The following is a 16955-nucleotide window of genomic DNA, read 5'->3' on the forward strand; positions in this document are numbered from 1 at the left end:
GGGGGGGGGGGGATCGGGCTGGGCATGCCCTGCAGGACGGGTGTAGGGTCACCATAGATGGGGGGGATCGGGCTGGGCATCCCCTGCAGGACGGGTGTAGGGTCACCATAGATGGGGGGGATCGGGCTGGGCCCTCTGTGTTACACGGCAACGATCAGAGCAGGCTCCTGTCACTGCTGTTAATTTAAATGGCGCGGTGACCGCAGCGTCTAAACAGGGCGTCCTTTGCTTTTTGCGGAGGGCTGATGGATTGTCATAGCAGCTGAGGGTCTTCAGAAGGTTCCCACCACAGGCCGGGGTCCACAGACGTGCCAAGATGGCGGTGATGGGGCCTTCAGCAAGTCCTCAGCTGCTATGGCAATCGGTGGGTCAACTCTCATAAGGAAAAAAAAATAGACTGGGATAAAAAGACATATTTGATGTCTCACCGTCCATAATCACTGAAAATATAAAACTGATGAATCTGGACGAAAAAATCTAAACCCCTGAATTACAGCAGCAATTGTAATAAAAAAAAATCCACATGTTGTATCTAACAAAAAAATGGTATAAATAAAATCCACATCTCGCCAAAAAACGAGTCCTGTTGTCCTGTTGTGTCCCCATAGATAAATAAAATAATAATAAATTATAAATAATAAATGAATAATAAAAAAATAACAAATATATTGGTCGTTGAAAATGGCGACACAAATGAAGAAACTTATATATATATATATATATATATATATATATATATATATATATATATATATATATATATATTTTTTTAATTCTTTCTTAATAAAATTTAGATTTTATTTTTTTTTACCAATTACCGTAGATAATGGAATAAAACTAACTACTCAAGTCTGATATCACCGTAATCGCACTAACAAGGACAATCATGTTGTCAGGTAATTTTTACCACACACAAACACCTTATTTTTCCCACTATTTTAACAGAATTTATTTTTTCACTATTTGTCAGTACATTATAGGATAATATTAATATCATTCGTAACTATAAATCATCCCACAAAAAACTCCCTAAAATGTCAACAGAAAAAAAGTATTGGAAATCAGCTGTAATGCAGCCCTGCCCTCTTATGTTTGGTCACCGCTTGTCTTCTGCGCTCTCGCTGCACCGTCTGTCTCTTAGGGCCTGATCACGTGTCATCTGCAGTCGCCAAACACTGTCCAGCGTGCTCACATGGCAGATCACTGGGGACATGACATCATCCGACCCCCGGTGATGTCACTCTGACACACAAGGCGCGAGGAACGCAGAAGCAGCAAGGTTAGGTGATGTGTAAGGAAGAGACGGCGCTGTCAGCAGAGTTTAGTGATGGAAAATTCATGTTCTCTATTTTTCCATTTGTTTTGGAAAATGTTCCTGTTAGTCATCAGTATAAGCCGCAGGCTATTAGCGCGTGAGCCGACTTGTGCGCACCTCCTGGGATTGATGGTGATGAGTCCAGAGGTGTATTACAGATGCGTCACAGCAGGAAACTATCACTCAGGCTCCAGCTATTACCTATCCTAAGGAGGGTCGACATCTTCTGGATCAGTGGCGGTCCTGACTGCTGATGCCAAGAACAGGACCCTGACATCTTTTACTTATTCTCTGTGGGACTGCCAGCGATGGCAGAATACACTGATAAGCATAGTTAATGGAGTTAGTCTGAAAAGTCACATCATAGCCCCATTCTTAGGATCAGTGGGGGCCCCAGCTTTTAGGCCCCTCCTGGTCTGCAAGTGGTTGCCTATCTTTGGGATAGACAATAACTTTTAAAGGGAATCTGTCACCAGGTTTTTGCCACCTGAGTAGCATAATGTAGGGACACAGACCTTGATTCTAGTGATGTGTGACTTACAAAGCTGTGTGCTGTAGTTTTGATAATCTCTTTCTGATAAAACTAATTTGATCTCTAGAGGACTAGTAAACTTGCAGCCATGTAGTCCTCCATATTCATGAGCTCTGTATAACCCCATCACTGATTGGCAACAGTGTACACATGGGAAGCTGCCAATCAGAGGTGTGGGCAGAGTTATACAGGGCTCAGCATTCACAGCTCTGCTAGATCTACTGCAGGTAAAACTATGAATTTATCAAAACAGCAGCACACAGCCCAGTAAGTGACACATAGCTGGAATCAGGGTCTCTGCCCCTACATCATGCTGCTCTCGGATGGGATAGAAATGATTGCTGATGGATTTCCTTTTAAAGGATTATTCCCCAACCTTCAAATTAGGCCCTATATTCATCCGTAGCGATCCTCAAGATTGGGTATCTGTGACTCCTGAAAACGAGGCTGTACAACCCCATGTGTACCGATGTGGAGGTGTGCATTCTCCGCTTCATTCACTGTTAATAGAATAGCAGATATAGCTGAACACCGACAGACGAACAGTCAATGAATGGAGCAAAAGTTGAGCTTGTGCATCTGCTCCATACAAGATGCGGCAGTAGGGTTCCAGTCTCTGGGTTACAGTGCCCTGATGGGGGTCTCAAAGGTCGGACCCCCAGTGATCAGCAAGGTTTTCTCTATCTTATGCATAGGGGATAATTTTTTTATTTATTTTTTTTTTTTTTTTGGGGGGGGGGGGATGTTTATTTTCATTTTTTTACATATATAGCGCAATTAATTACACGGCGCTTCACACACATTTTCACCACTGAGCCCATTGGGGCTCACAATCTAAATGTCCTATCAGTATGTCTAAACATTCACACCTGAGTGTGACTATAATGATCCTCTACTTGTGGCCAGTAGCCCCTCGCGCCTCAGTCATGGAGCCCTCCAGTCTCTAAGCCGTTCAAGCTACCTTGCTTTATTCTTCTATGTGTACTGATTAGATGGGCACTAGAGAAGAAGCTTTTGTTCATCCTGATCTCATTGCTCATGGGGGGGATGCATGAAATACAGTGCTGGAGCAGCAGAGCAGTAGAAGAGCTCTAGGAAGGACTTTTTTTTTTTTTTTTTCATTTTTTCAATCGTGGAAGAAAATATTTGTAAGCATTTATATTTTTACTCTTTGCAGCACTAAACCCGTCCAGGAGGCCAAACCTCTCTTGATCCCACTGATACAGAAGAACCGGTGGTCCCAGCTGCTTAAAGAGAGAACTGAAAATGGCGGCACACAGACGGAGCTGGACCCGGTGCTCTCGCAGGCCGTACAGGAACTTATTGACGGTACGGTCTCATTACTGATTGCATCCATTCACTCTTCTAGTGTCAGATTGGATCAGAAAGTATGCAAACCCCTGCAAAATAGAATAGGGCATGGCAGCAATTTTAAAGGGGCTGTCCAGGCTTGGTGTTAAAGTCTGCAGTCACTTTATGTGAATCCTCACATCATGCAGTGTGCACACTGTCATGATACTCTGGCACTGGGAGCAGGTGGTCATATGACTGCAGGTATGTGATTTACATACTTCCGGAAACATTTTGGGTTGGCTTGGCGGGCCTTGTTCAATTCTCTTGCATTGAGTAAGGTTGCACACGTCTAGTCTGCTCGTGACCACATGTATGCATATCACATATTTGCAATCACGCACCCACCAACATCCGGCACCGGAGAATCATGACAGCGTGCACAGAGCGTGCTGTGAAGATTCACAAGTCTGCAGTCACACAGTGACAGTTTCCTGAAGCTTGGCTGTAAGCCCGGTTGTTGCTTATGAGCTGTGTAGTTTGTAAATGTGAACATGGGACGTACTTAAAGGGAGGTTTCATACTGACCAGCCATTTTATACTGAAGCTTGTCCGACATGGTGTAGCCTTAGAAAATCCTAGCGAGGAGCTTCCCCTGATCACACAGTCCCTCGTATCGACCATTCCAGCGACCTGCCGGGCATCGTCTGCCAGCGAGAGCTTATCTTACTGGTGGCACCATGGCTCATAGAGGGCGTTTCTGAGTGGGGCATCATTTTTCCCCGTAACATCCATGGGGAGGAACATGAGGTGTCCCCAGATCCATTAATGGACTCTCCACTCCTTGCTGCTCACAAATGCAATACTATTAATGACACCAATGGCATTTTGGCAGATTTTCATACAAAACATGTTTAGACCGATATCTAGCTCAAAATATCAAATTATTTTTTATTTATTTAAGTGGTAAAAAAAATAAATCTGAAACTTGGTTAAAAAAAAAATTTTTCCTCTTGTCACCGTTTTCCGAGAGTTTTAACATTTTCAATTTTTGAGCTGTGAGACTTGTTTTTTGTTTTTTTTTTAGCCCTGAGCCGATGTTTTATTGATATAATTTTTGGGTAGATACAATTTTTTTGATCACCTTTTATTGCATTTTATTTTTGTATTATTGCGATTGCTGAAAAAAACGCTATTCTGGCATTTTGATTTTTTTTCTCGCTACATGGTTTAACGATCAGATTAATGTATTTTATATTTTGATAGATCAGACTTTTATTAACGCAGGGAAACCGCGTGTATTTTTTTTTTTTTTAATGTGGGGAAAAGGGGGTGATTTGAATTTTTTTTTTTTTTTTTCCATATTGTGTAAAACTTTTTTTTTTCTTTTATAACTTTCCACTGTACACTGTGTTCCAAGTTATTATGCAAATTGGATTTAAGTGTCAAAACAATTTAATTGTTTTGTTTTTCAAATAAACTCATGGATGGCATTGTGTCTCAGGGCTCAATGGATCACTGAAATCAATCTTAAACACGTGATAATTAGTTTTCCAGGTGATTCTAATTAAAGGAAAACTACTTAAAAATGATGTTCCACATTATTAAGCAGGTCTCAGTTTTCAAGTAACATGGGAAAGAAAAAGGATCTCTCTGCTGCCGAAAAGCAACAAATAGTGCAATGTCTTGGTCAAGGGATGAAAATGTTAGATATTTCTTGAAAATTTAAGCGTGATCATCTTACTGTTAAGAGATTTGTGGCTGAATCTGAACACAGTCGTGTTCGTGCTGGTAAAGGCATAATGAGGAAGGTTTCTGCCAGGCAAGTTCATCGGATAAAGAAAGCAGCTGCTAAAAAGCCATTACAAACCAGCAACAGATATTTGAAGCCGCTGATGCCTCTGGAGTCCCTCGAACCTCAAGGTATAGGATCCTTCAAAGGCTTGCTTTGATTCATAATCCTACTATTCGGCCACCCTTAAACAGTGTTCACAAGCAGAAACAGTTGCAGTGGGCCCAGACATACATGAAGACTAATTTTCAAACAGTCTTGTTTAATGATGAGTGTCGAGCAGCCCTGGATGGTCCAGATGGATGGAGTAGTGGATGGCCACCATGTCCCAACAAGGCTGCAACGTCAGCAAGGAGGTGAAGGAGTCATGTTTTGGGACAGAATCATGGGGAAACAGCTGGTAGGGCCCTTTAAGGTTCCTGAAGGTGTGAAAATGACCTCTGCAAAGTATATAGAGTTTCTGACTAACAACTTTCTTCCATGGTATAAAAAGCAGAAACATGCCGTCAGGAGCAAAATCATCTTCATGCATGCAAAGTCATTGGCTGCTATGGGCATAAAAGGAGATAAACTCATGGTGTGGCCACCATCTTCCCCTGACCTCAACCCTATAGAGAACCTTTGTAATATCATCAAGCAAAAGATCTATGAGGGTGGGAGGCAGTTCACATCAAAACAGCAGCTCTGGGAGGCTATTCTGACTTCATGCAAAGAAATACAAGCAGAAACTCTCCAAAAACTCACAAGTTCAATGGATGCAAGAATTGTGAAGGTGACATCAAAGAAGGGTTCCTATGTGAACATGTAACTTGGCTATTAGGATGTTTTGGAGGTAAATAGCTTTTTTGTTCAGTGAATGTGACCTCCTAATGCTGCGAATTCCACAAATTAGCATTTTCAGTTCTTTAAAACATATCAAATGTCTAGAAATTCTATTGTGCATAATAATTTGGAACAGTGCATTTTGAGTTTTTATTCATTTTGGAGATTATACTGTTATCATTGGGAGGTTTCTTCAATAAAATTCGATGTATACTCTAACGGGTGATGACTTTTATTAGACTGACTCATTTGGACCGACTATTTAGGAAAATCCGAGAAAAATGTAATATGCATAATAATTTGGAACATAGTGTATTTGTTAGTCGCTTTAGGGGACTTGAACCTGCTATCATTTGCACTATACACGGCAGCGCTATAGTACTGTTGTTTACAGTGTAAATCGCATTCTCCTATGAATGCTGGCTACAGGAGTACCGTGATGACTGGCACGGGGGTCTTCAGATTGACAGCCATGGCCAGAGGTCCGCTTCAGCAGTAACTATTAGAGGCACATGATGGTGGAATATCACAGCCATCATCTAACGGGAAAGATTTGGGATCAGCTGCAAGGAGATGACTTACGGTGGACATAGTACATCTTATGTCCTTAAGAATGAGACTTCTGTCCCGGTAATGTAGTATTTTGGCCAATACAGGTCTTGGTGAATGCTCAGGAGGAGGGGGACGGGTCCATAGCATATCCTCCCTAAGACCACCCAATTGTGCAGTCAGAGCAGATAACTCTTGATGCTTTGATTTGTTCCCACCACCTTACATTTCATTCATATCTATATATCTTTTTTTTTTTTTTTTTTTATCTTGTAAAGAGTCTCGGAAAATAGATCAGGATGATTCTGATGGGAGCAACCAAACGATCAGCATCCCCCTACTAATGCAAAACAAAGTACCCGATGGCTACGAAGGCGGAGACAAAGTAAACGTGAGCCTGCGGCCGGAGTCTGTAAGTCGTCTCTCCCCCTTCTTGTCTGTTTATAGGGAATCTGTCTCTGTTGCTTTGCAGAGATGGAGCCTGTGTGTCACGGCCTGGGCCTGACCATATAGACGAGCTGTAGCTGCTGGTTGTAGTAATCCGTCAGAAGGAGGGGAGGTGAGTATTGTCTGAGGCCCTGGCAGGGGCTGGTGCTCTCCTCCATGATGCTTCCTTTCATCTAAGTTGCATGGTATGTGCTATAGCAGCGGAGCTTGATCTCGCCTCAATAAATCGCAACAGCGAAGTACAAGGAGCTCAGTGGCCGGACATGTATGTTATGTTTTTTTCACAGTTTATATGTCCGGCCACTGAGCTCAAAGGTCCTCTGCTATAGCACCTGTCATCGCTACTTAGATAAAGAGACAGAGGGGAGTAACATCACATGCGTGGGATACCCCTGCCAGCGCCACCAGCAGAGAATATCACCTTATCTTCCCTTCTATGCCATTAATGCAAACAATCAGCGAAATCTCCTCCACATGGTCAGGCACAGACCATTACACCGGATACGGCGAGCGCACCATCATCAATATACCTCTGCACAGTAACCTTTCTTTTTTCTTTTTTTTTTTCTTTTTTTTTTTTAAAAAAAGCATCCAATTGTGAAATAATTTAATTTTCTATTATCTATCGATTAGACAGCACTTTTGTTTGTGAGACTATCCCTTTAATTATAATGGCCTGGCTTCTTTTACGCATAAGGATTATTGATAAGCGAACGTTCTTGAATAAGGCTGTATCCGAGCATGCTCGTGTGCTAACTGAGTGACTTTGGTGTGCTAGAAAAATACGCTAGAGTCCCCGCGGCTGCATGTCTCATGACTGTTCAACAGCCATAACACATGCAGGGATTGCCTAACAAGAAAGAAATCCGTTCATGTGTTGTACCTGTTGAACACCCATGAGACATGCAGCAGCGGGGACTTGAACATATTATCTCAGCACACTGAAGACACTCTGTTAGCATCCGAGCATGCTCAGATAACACCTTTTCTCCTTCGCCTCATTGGGGGACACAGGACCGTGGGTGTATGCTGCTGCCTCTAGGAGGACACTATGTAAATATATAAAACTTAACTCCTCCTCTGTAGGATACATCCACACTGGCTCCAGCCAAACCAGGTCATGCTTAGTGTCTGTAGGAGGCACATGGGTCTGCTATTTATAAGACAATTTTTTATTCTATTATTCACCTTTTTAATATTTTTCCTTTTTAAAGGATTACAGAGGTGACAGATCCTTTCAGGGTTCCATCTCCCCTCACCAACAACAGACGGGAACATGGAGTGTCGCCTCCACGTACCCCCTCCTGCACCATTCGCATGCCTGAGCTCTATTCTAGGGGCGACTGATCTCTTGAGGGGAAAGATCTCCCCGCACCAACAACAAACGGGAACCTGCAGTGTCGCCTCCAGGTACCCCTTTCTACAGCCAGGCTTTCTAACGCTGGACCAACAGCCCTGACCCATTCTGGGGGAGTTAACCCCTAGGATGTCCAGAGGCACTGATGGAGTCCGATCGGCCCCCCACTGCATCACCACTGATAGAACAGCAGTGATGGAAGGAGGTGGACTGTCCCTCTCCACATCCCTAACAAAGGAATGGTTCCTGCACCGTCAACGCTGTAGCACCTGACCTGCAGGCAGAGCAGTCGAGCTCTGCGCTCCTTTAAAGGGCCTCCAGACAGGATGGGTGAGTGCCCAGGTCGGACTCGGCAAGGGGGGCTCCTATAGCGTGCTCGGTTTCCCCCGAGTGTGTACCTGCCGGCGCCGGAAATTTAGCTCCCGGGGTTTGGCGTTTGCTAGGCCGCAACCCGGAAGCTCGCGTTACGCCGGCCCTCTTGGCGCTTCTCGCTCACATTGAGACTTCCTTTCCTGCTCCCTGCAGCCATCTTTTCCTTTCCGGCCGCCTCTCAGCCTCACAAACATCCCAGCAGCTATCGCTAGCCGGATTGATAACACCGGGAGGAGCTCATAGGACCTGGGTTAGAGTTGTGCGCGGTGATTAGCCACCAGCACTCTCTATTGAGTCAGGACATACTGGGGTACACATGTCATTCTCCAAGACATTTAAGAGGGCACCAAGACACATACGGTGTTTTTTACCTCATGTACCACCTGTCAGACAGGGACAGAGTACTCCACTGTGCCAGGCCTGTGATCCCGAATGCGCTCAGGAGCCCCCCGCCTCTACCGAACCCAGTGTACCTAGCCCCTCTGAGTGGGCTTCGTTACTGTCGCAGTCCATGGCTTCACTAGCTAAAGTGACCGAGTCCCTCCAAGACCCTTCCTCGGGTCGGAGCACCTGCCTGTCTTAGAGTTCCTCCACCACACGGGAACCGTCAGCCTGTAGGGGCCGTTCTCAGTCAAAAGATACACAGGCATCTATAAAACGGACCCGTAGCAGTCTCTCGGGCCCTCTCGCACCTCAGCATCCGTGAGCTCCGTTTTTCACCCCCACCCCCTCCACCAGGGGTTCGCAGCGATCAGGACTCTTAGTCTGACGGGCCCCTCGACCTCGATTTGCCGGATTATCAGGCAATGGTAGATAGTCTCATAGAGGCTGTCAACCAGACTTTGAAGGTTATCGAGGACGTTATCTCCATCCTGGATCACGAGGTGTCCTTAAAAAGGACCAAGCGTGCTCATAGGGTGTTTGCCAATCACCAAGTTTCAGGACATGGTTCGACGGCTTATAGAGAGGCCGGACAAACGTTTCTCAGGTCAGAAGCCTCTTGACACAAGATACCCTTTTTCACTGGATCTGCGTAAGCAGTGGACAGAATCCCCCTCCGGTTGATCCACCTGTATTCCGTCTGGCTTCCAAAACCCTTTTATCCTTACCAGACGGATCTTCGATTAAAGATCCCAAGGACCTGGCGATGGGCTATATTCCAGAATGGCAAGCCAGGGGGATTCGTTATGCCCGTCAGATTTTAGAGCTGTGTGGTCTTAGAGCATCTGGGAGGTTCCAGTATGCACAAGTACGGCATGCGTTTGTGGCTCAAAATGAAGGGGATTGTTTTCGAATTCAAAGTGACTTAGTATTGGACTACATCTGTGGAGTGGGGACAACGAGGGGTGTTATCTCATCTCTATACAAGGATTTACTTCATACTCACTTATTGGGATTGGCGCGAGGGCTAAATGGGAAAGAGAGTTGGGTCGCTTAGAGGATGACACGTGGGAGTCTGTACTAGAATGGATAACGAAATTATCACTAAATGAGCCATATAGACTCTCCCAGCTTTATATTGTACACAGTGTATAGATCCCCTGATGTCCTATACAAAGCGGGGTTGAGATCTGACTCGGAATGCCCTAGATGTAGGAATGATAGTGCTGGAATGTTTCATATGTTGTGGACGTGCCCGAGATGGGCTGTTTTTTGGTTGGTGGTTAGTAGTCGGATAGAAGGGGCATACAGATGTGATTCCAAGAGAACCATTGGTGTGCGTGTTGGGGTATGTGGATGAGATAGTTGTGGATGAGATAGTTGTGGATGAGATAGTTGTGGATAATAAGCTGAAAATAGCAATTGCTAGACTACTATACATGGCTCGGAAAGTCATAGCAAGAAATTGGATTAAAGAGGAGCCTCCTTCGAGGGGAGAATATATTAAATATGTGAAGCAGGTCATTACCCTGGAGAAGGGTGTATATCAGAAAAGAGGGAAGATGGGCCTGTATGATAAATTATGGACGCCTTGGCTGGAACTAGGTTAGGGGAAGTTACGGGAAGCAAGGCCTGAGGAGGGTTCGCCTATATAATAATGGTTTATACAGTATGTTCAAAATAAGTCAGTGTATACGGATATTGTATATAATACTACAAGACATGTTAAGAGAAAAGCGTGAGCTGTCTGAAAAGGAAAGGAGGGGTGGGTAAGGAGGGGTCAAGAGTGGAGAAAATGAAAATTTGTCTTAATGTGAAATGTTTTATTTGAATTTTATACTTAATAAAAAATATTTGAGTAAAAAAAAAAAAGATCCCAAGGACTGTCTGATAGAGAATTTTGCCCGTTCGGTTTTTGAAGCCTCAGGCTCAGCCCTCTCTCCCTCTTTCGCAATGACGTAGGTAGCCAAAACAATGGTCTCCTGGACAGATACTCTGAGCAGATCCATACAGGGTTGTAATCTTCCCCCAGAAGCAGCGGATCTGGCAATCAGATCGCTTTAGCCAGAGACTATTTGGTACACGCTTCTCTGGACGTGGCTAACTGCTCTGCGCTTGCGGCCTCAAAAGCCATCTCTATGAGGCGGACATTGTGGCTCAGGGAATGGCGAGCGGACTCTGCGTCCAAAAAGTCCCTAACCTCTCTGTCTTACCAGAGCGGTCGTTTGTTCAGAGAGAAGCTGGATCGGCTTATCTCTGACGACACATGTGGGAACAGTAAGGTCCCCAGGTTTCGTATAAGACCAATCAGTCGTGGAAGAGCCGACCTAAGAAGTCCAGATCTAAGAGAACCCGGTCCCATAGATTCTCGCCTAAATGACTCGTGGCATTATCCGGTCAACACCAGCCGAGTAGGCGGCCGTCTACTCCGGTTGTCACGCCTGGCTTCCTGTCGTTCACAGCGAATGAGTCAGGGACTGGTATCCTCCGGGACAAATAGAATTTTCTTCCCGCCCTCCAGCAAGGTTCTTCCCCTCTCGTCCACCCAAAAGCGAAGGCGCGGACGCGATCCTTTTCCGGGCCATCGATTTGTTTGTCAAGACGGGATCATTATTTCGATACCAGAAAAGCAGAGGTTCGAGGGGTTTGACTCGAACCTATTTGTGGTCCTGAGGAGGAATAGAACAGTGAGGCCCATATTGGACCTAAAACTCCTAAACAAATTTGTCAAGATCCGGCACTTAAGGATGAAGTCCCTCCCCTCTATCATCTCCTCGATGGAGAAGGGGAGTTCCTAGCATCCATCGACAGTTCACTGCCTGGGCTTTCGGCCTCACCACCACACCCAGAGTGTTCTCGAAGGTCATGGCGGCCATCATGTTCATTTTGCACTCTCGGAGCATGGTCGTATTGCCTTTCCTAGACGACCTTCTAATCAAGGGACTGCCTGCGTTTGCCTTTGCCCAGCTACACTTTCGTCCTCTGGAGCATGTGCTGCTGGCAGCCTGGGACAGCAACCCGTTCTCCCTCGACCGACGGTGCCGTTTGTCTCTGTGGGTCAAGCAGAATCTCGCCTCCCCTCCCGATCAACGTCCTGGAGATTCGGGCGATCTGGTTGTCCCTGCAGTATTTACATAGTCTTCTGGCAGGTCGCCCCATCTGAGTTCATCATCCGCTGGGCAGAGAGAAACCACTCAGTCATCTTGGCAGTTCACATCCCAGGTGTGGAAAACTGGGCGGCAGACTTCCTCAGTCATCAGTGCCTCGCTTCGGGAGAGTGGTCATTTCATCTGGAGGTCTTCCAACAGATTTGTCATTGCTGGGGGACTCCGGTCGTGGATCTGATGGCATCAAGACTAAACGCCAAGGTGCCAGAATTCATAGCTCGGTCCCGGGATCCAAAAGCCATCAGGACGGATGCCCAGGTTCTTCCGTGGTGTCTGTTTCATCTTCCATACGTTTCCCTCACTTCCATTACCCCCAAGTGTCATCAGTAAGATCAAGCTGGAGGGGTCACAGTGATCCTGGTTGCTCTGGACTGGCCACACAGGGCGTGGTATGCAGAGTTGGTGCAACTTGTCGTCGATGTTCCCTGGCGATTACTGGATTGTCCTGACTTGCTCTCCCAGGGCCCGATTTGCCACCAAAACTCAGGGGCCATATGTTTAACGGCATGGCTGTTGAATCCTGGGTCCTGACCTAAGCTGGGTTCTCCAGAAGTAGTGTCCACCATGATTTGCGCTCGGAAGCCTGTATCTGTGCGCATCTTTCACCGCACCTGGAAAACTTTCTCTGCATGGTGTAGAGACCGCGGTCGTCCTCCTCTTGTCTTCTCCATTCCCACCATATTGGAGTTTCTTATTCAAAATTTTTATTGTTTTATAATACAATACACAACTAAAACAAACATATCAACAGGTTCAAACGAACACACCATGGCATAGTAATTACTGAAATAGAGAATTGTTTAGTTACATGAATACAAACAACTCCATACGGTATCAACAGTAGTTTGCAAAAGGCAATTTACAACCTGTTAAACCTAAACAACAAGAAGAGGAGAAAAGAGAAGAAATGTTTATAAGGACCATGAGGACAAATCACTAAGGCAGACGGAGTATGTACTATGATACCGGAATAAGTTAGCAATTATCTTAGCATATTTTGGTACATCGATAAGGATAAGAAGGATTCCCAATAAAACCATTTCGCAGCCACTTTGTTAGCTGCCTCTTGTGTATGGTCCATATTGTAGTTTCTTCAGTCTTTGTCCGGACTCAGGTCTAGCGCTTAGTTCCGTCAGGTCAGGTTTCCGCCTTATCTGTTTTGTTCCAGCGCAGGATCACTTCCAAGCCGCAGGTGAGGTCTTTCATTCAGGCGATCTCCCACATGTTGCCTCCTTATAGAAAGCCATTGGATGTTGAGGTCGAGTCTCCTTTCGAACCTCTGCGGGACGTTTCGCTAACCCACCTTTCATGAAAGGGCGCTTTCCTTGTTGCGGTGACGTCAATCAGGTGGGTTTCAGAGCTGGCCCACTCTGTCCTGTCGAGCGCCTTTTCTAATTTTCCACCAGGACAAGGTGGTCCGTCCTTCTTAGGCAAGGTGATCTCCTCTTTTCACCTTAGTGAGGACATTGTCCTGCCCTTGTTATACCCGACAATGGTACACCGGGTGGAGAGGGCTCTTCACACTCTGGATTTGGTGAGGGCTCTCAGGAGCTACATCTCAAGGACAGCGTCATTATGTAAGTCGAACGCTTTATTCATTCTTCCTGAGGGTCACAGGAAGGGACTCGCCACTTCAAAATCCACAATAGCCAGATGGATAATCTCGGCTCTTCAAGAGTCTTACCGTCTCAGGGGCAAGCCTATCCCAGTGGGGATTAAGGCGCACTCCACTCGGTCGGTGGGTGCCTCTTGTGCCATTCTGCACCAAATGTCGGCGGAGCCGGTCTGCACACATTCTCTAGCGCTGCAACATCACACTCAGGCTTCTGCAAATATGCGGGCCTGGGCAGGCGAATCTTGCAGGCGGCGGTAGTGCATCTATAGACAGTTGATACATGGGTACACAAGAACCAAAAGAGAGAAACAAAGTTCCGAATAAAAACCAAATAATTTATTCAATAAATACAATTTTACTTGTGACATATATAAATATACAATTTTACATAAAGACAAGAGTGGATAGATATAACTTCACGGGTGTAACACCCAAGGCCAGCAAATATATGTGGATGGGAGGGCCAGACAAAATAGTCTCCCTTTAACCCCAGACCGTTATCCACATTGGTAAAAACATACACCGCTAAATAGGATGATAACAAATATCAATCTTATAAAGTGCTATGTACACAGACAACGTCCATATAACTAAAGTGTCTATTGTATCAAAAAACAGCGGCTATGCCATACCATGAATCCTATAACAGGTCATTAATTCAGGGGGGACAAGTAAACCGCTAGTGGGGTAATGCCAGGCAAACTCACCCATGAATCTCCACGCTGGACCCTGAGTGATAAAGCCCCAACGCGCGTTTCGCGTCGGCTTCCTCGGGGGGCTGTAAATCACTGTGTGTTACCGGCGTGCTTTAAATAGGGGCATCAATCTGGGCCATTACATTCATGCGGCGCATGCGCCGAGCGTCTCCTCACCACAAACGCGATGCTTCCGGCTCTCAAATCCGGCAGCGCCGAGCGGGAAATCCCGCGTGACGTCATTAGTCGGCGTTACCGGAAGTATCAGAGGCCTTACAACAACGCGTCGCCTAGGTGATGCACTCGGGGCATGCGCATCAGAATCAATCACCATTTTAACTCCTGGAGAGGAGAACGGCGCACCATCTTTAGTGGGGGAACGAGATTATGCTGGGATCCTTCTATGTGTACATGGCTCTATGGAACTTTGTGGTTGTCACACATTTTTACGTTTCTATGTGCACATTTTTGATATTGTCATGTGTTGTATATATTTTTAGCACGTTTATTTTACATATTTTCCAATTATATTATCACCTGAGGATTTGGTATTTTTCCTGTAGGCTTGTAACGATCCAGGGCTCTCTGGGGAGTAGATGGATGCGGGTAGTTGGTCTGCGATTTTTTATCAGTCATTTCGGTAATGAGAGTAGTAGTATTCCATAGAGCCATGTACACATAGAAGGATCCCAGCATAATCTCGTTCCCCCACTAAAGATGGTGCGCCGTTCTCCTCTCCAGGAGTTAAAATGGTGATTGATTCTGATGCGCATGCCCCGAGTGCATCACCTAGGCGACGCGTTGTTGTAAGGCCTCTGATACTTCCGGTAACGCCGACTAATGACGTCACGCGGGATTTCCCGCTCGGCGCTGCCGGATTTGAGAGCCGGAAGCATCGCGTTTGTGGTGAGGAGACGCTCGGCGCATGCGCCGCATGAATGTAATGGCCCAGATTGATGCCCCTATTTAAAGCACGCCGGTAACACACAGTGATTTACAGCCCCCCGAGGAAGCCGACGCGAAACGCGCGTTGGGGCTTTATCACTCAGGGTCCAGCGTGGAGATTCATGGGTGAGTTTGCCTGGCATTACCCCACTAGCGGTTTACTTGTCCCCCCTGAATTAATGACCTGTTATAGGATTCATGGTATGGCATAGCCGCTGTTTTTTGATACAATAGACACTTTAGTTATATGGACGTTGTCTGTGTACATAGCACTTTATAAGATTGATATTTGTTATCATCCTATTTAGCGGTGTATGTTTTTACCAATGTGGATAACGGTCTGGGGTTAAAGGGAGACTATTTTGCCTGGCCCTCCCATCCACATATATTTGCTGGCCTTGGGTGTTACACCCGTGAAGTTATATCTATCCACTCTTGTCTTTATGTAAAATTGTATATTTATATATGTCACAAGTAAAATTGTATTTATTGAATAAATTATTTGGTTTTTATTCGGAACTTTGTTTCTCTCTTTTGGTTCTTGTGTATCTATGAGTATTTTGAGAGTGTTCTGAGCCAAATTTGGTACCCCTATGATGACTGTGGTGGGGGATTGAGAATTAGAGTAATGTTGACTGTTCTGAAATTAGTGTTAGTTGATACATGGGGTTTGAATTCCCCACCCAGGGACTGCTTTAGGGCTTCCCATGGTCCTGTGTCCCCAAATGAAGCGAAGGAGAAACATAGATTTTTATGTACTCACCATAAAATCCTTTTCTACATGCCACTCATTGGGGGACACAGCACCCCCCACCCTGTTGGCCTGACGACTGTGTTTGTTCTTCGCTTTGACATGTTGTACCAGTATTTGATGGTTTTGATCTCCTACTGCTGTGTCACTGAACTGGTTCGGGCTGGAATCAGTGGGTGGTGTATACTGCAGAGGAGGAGCTAATTTTTTATATGTTCACTTAGTGTCAGCCTCATAGTGGCAGCAGCATACACCCATGGTCCTGTGTCCCCCCCAATGAGTGGCTCGGAGAAAAGGATTTTACAGTGAGTACACAAAAATCCATGGATCCCAGCACGCTCGCTAATCAATAATAAGGATCTATGCTGAATTTCATATATGTACTTCAGAGCTGACGCAATCTGTTGTAAGCACATTGTAGTAATTGCTGTTGTGGTTACTAGTGTCTCTGGTGGTCAGTGCCCTTCTTTACCCGTACTAACCAGATCCTGTGACTCCTTCCCTCTGCAGTGCTGAACAATGACATGGCTCCGGTGCAGCAATACGTTAGGCAACCCTGAAATCATGTTTTTATTCCACAGGCGGAGGCTGCAGACTATGAAGTGGTCAATGTGGGGCAATATGCCATGGCAATGATGAGAGGAATGGGCTGGAAAGTGGGAGAAGTCGTCGGAAAGACATTTAAACAGTGCGTATGATATATGGAAGCAAATATTATTGGACTATCCTAATCATAGAACATGGATTTTTGTCCCATAAAAGATCATTAAAACATAAAACGTCTCAAAGTCGAAAAGCAGCATTTGATTGCTGACTGACTTCTTATTTGCTTTGGTCCTATTCTGGTTGCCGTACATAGTGTATACACCAGCCACCTTTGGACCTGGTGCCGGGTGTCGGACCCACACGTATCTGATACTGAAGA

At 45.5% G+C, this 16955-nt stretch overlaps 2 protein-coding genes across 3 annotated transcripts in view; one reads left to right on the forward strand and one right to left on the reverse strand.

Annotated features, from left to right (window-relative positions):
• The window catches only part of GPKOW (G-patch domain and KOW motifs), a 46272-nt gene that overhangs the window by 21312 nt on the left and 8005 nt on the right, over positions 1–16955 (forward strand). For both annotated transcript variants that reach the window (XM_077283764.1, XM_077283763.1), the window contains exons 2-4: positions 3025–3176; positions 6579–6712; positions 16612–16718. In XM_077283764.1, the coding sequence (XP_077139879.1) occupies positions 3025–3176; positions 6579–6712; positions 16612–16718 (393 nt within the window). The remainder of the gene's footprint in view (positions 1–3024; positions 3177–6578; positions 6713–16611; positions 16719–16955) is intronic.
• LOC143805027 (chromobox protein homolog 5-like) overlaps positions 1–16955 on the reverse strand; it is a 31877-nt gene that overhangs the window by 13901 nt on the left and 1021 nt on the right. The gene's annotated exons all lie outside the window — the stretch shown is intronic.

This window comes from Ranitomeya variabilis, chromosome 2 (assembly GCF_051348905.1).
Source record: "Ranitomeya variabilis isolate aRanVar5 chromosome 2, aRanVar5.hap1, whole genome shotgun sequence".
In the NCBI taxonomy this organism is placed as follows: Eukaryota; Metazoa; Chordata; class Amphibia; order Anura; family Dendrobatidae; genus Ranitomeya; species Ranitomeya variabilis.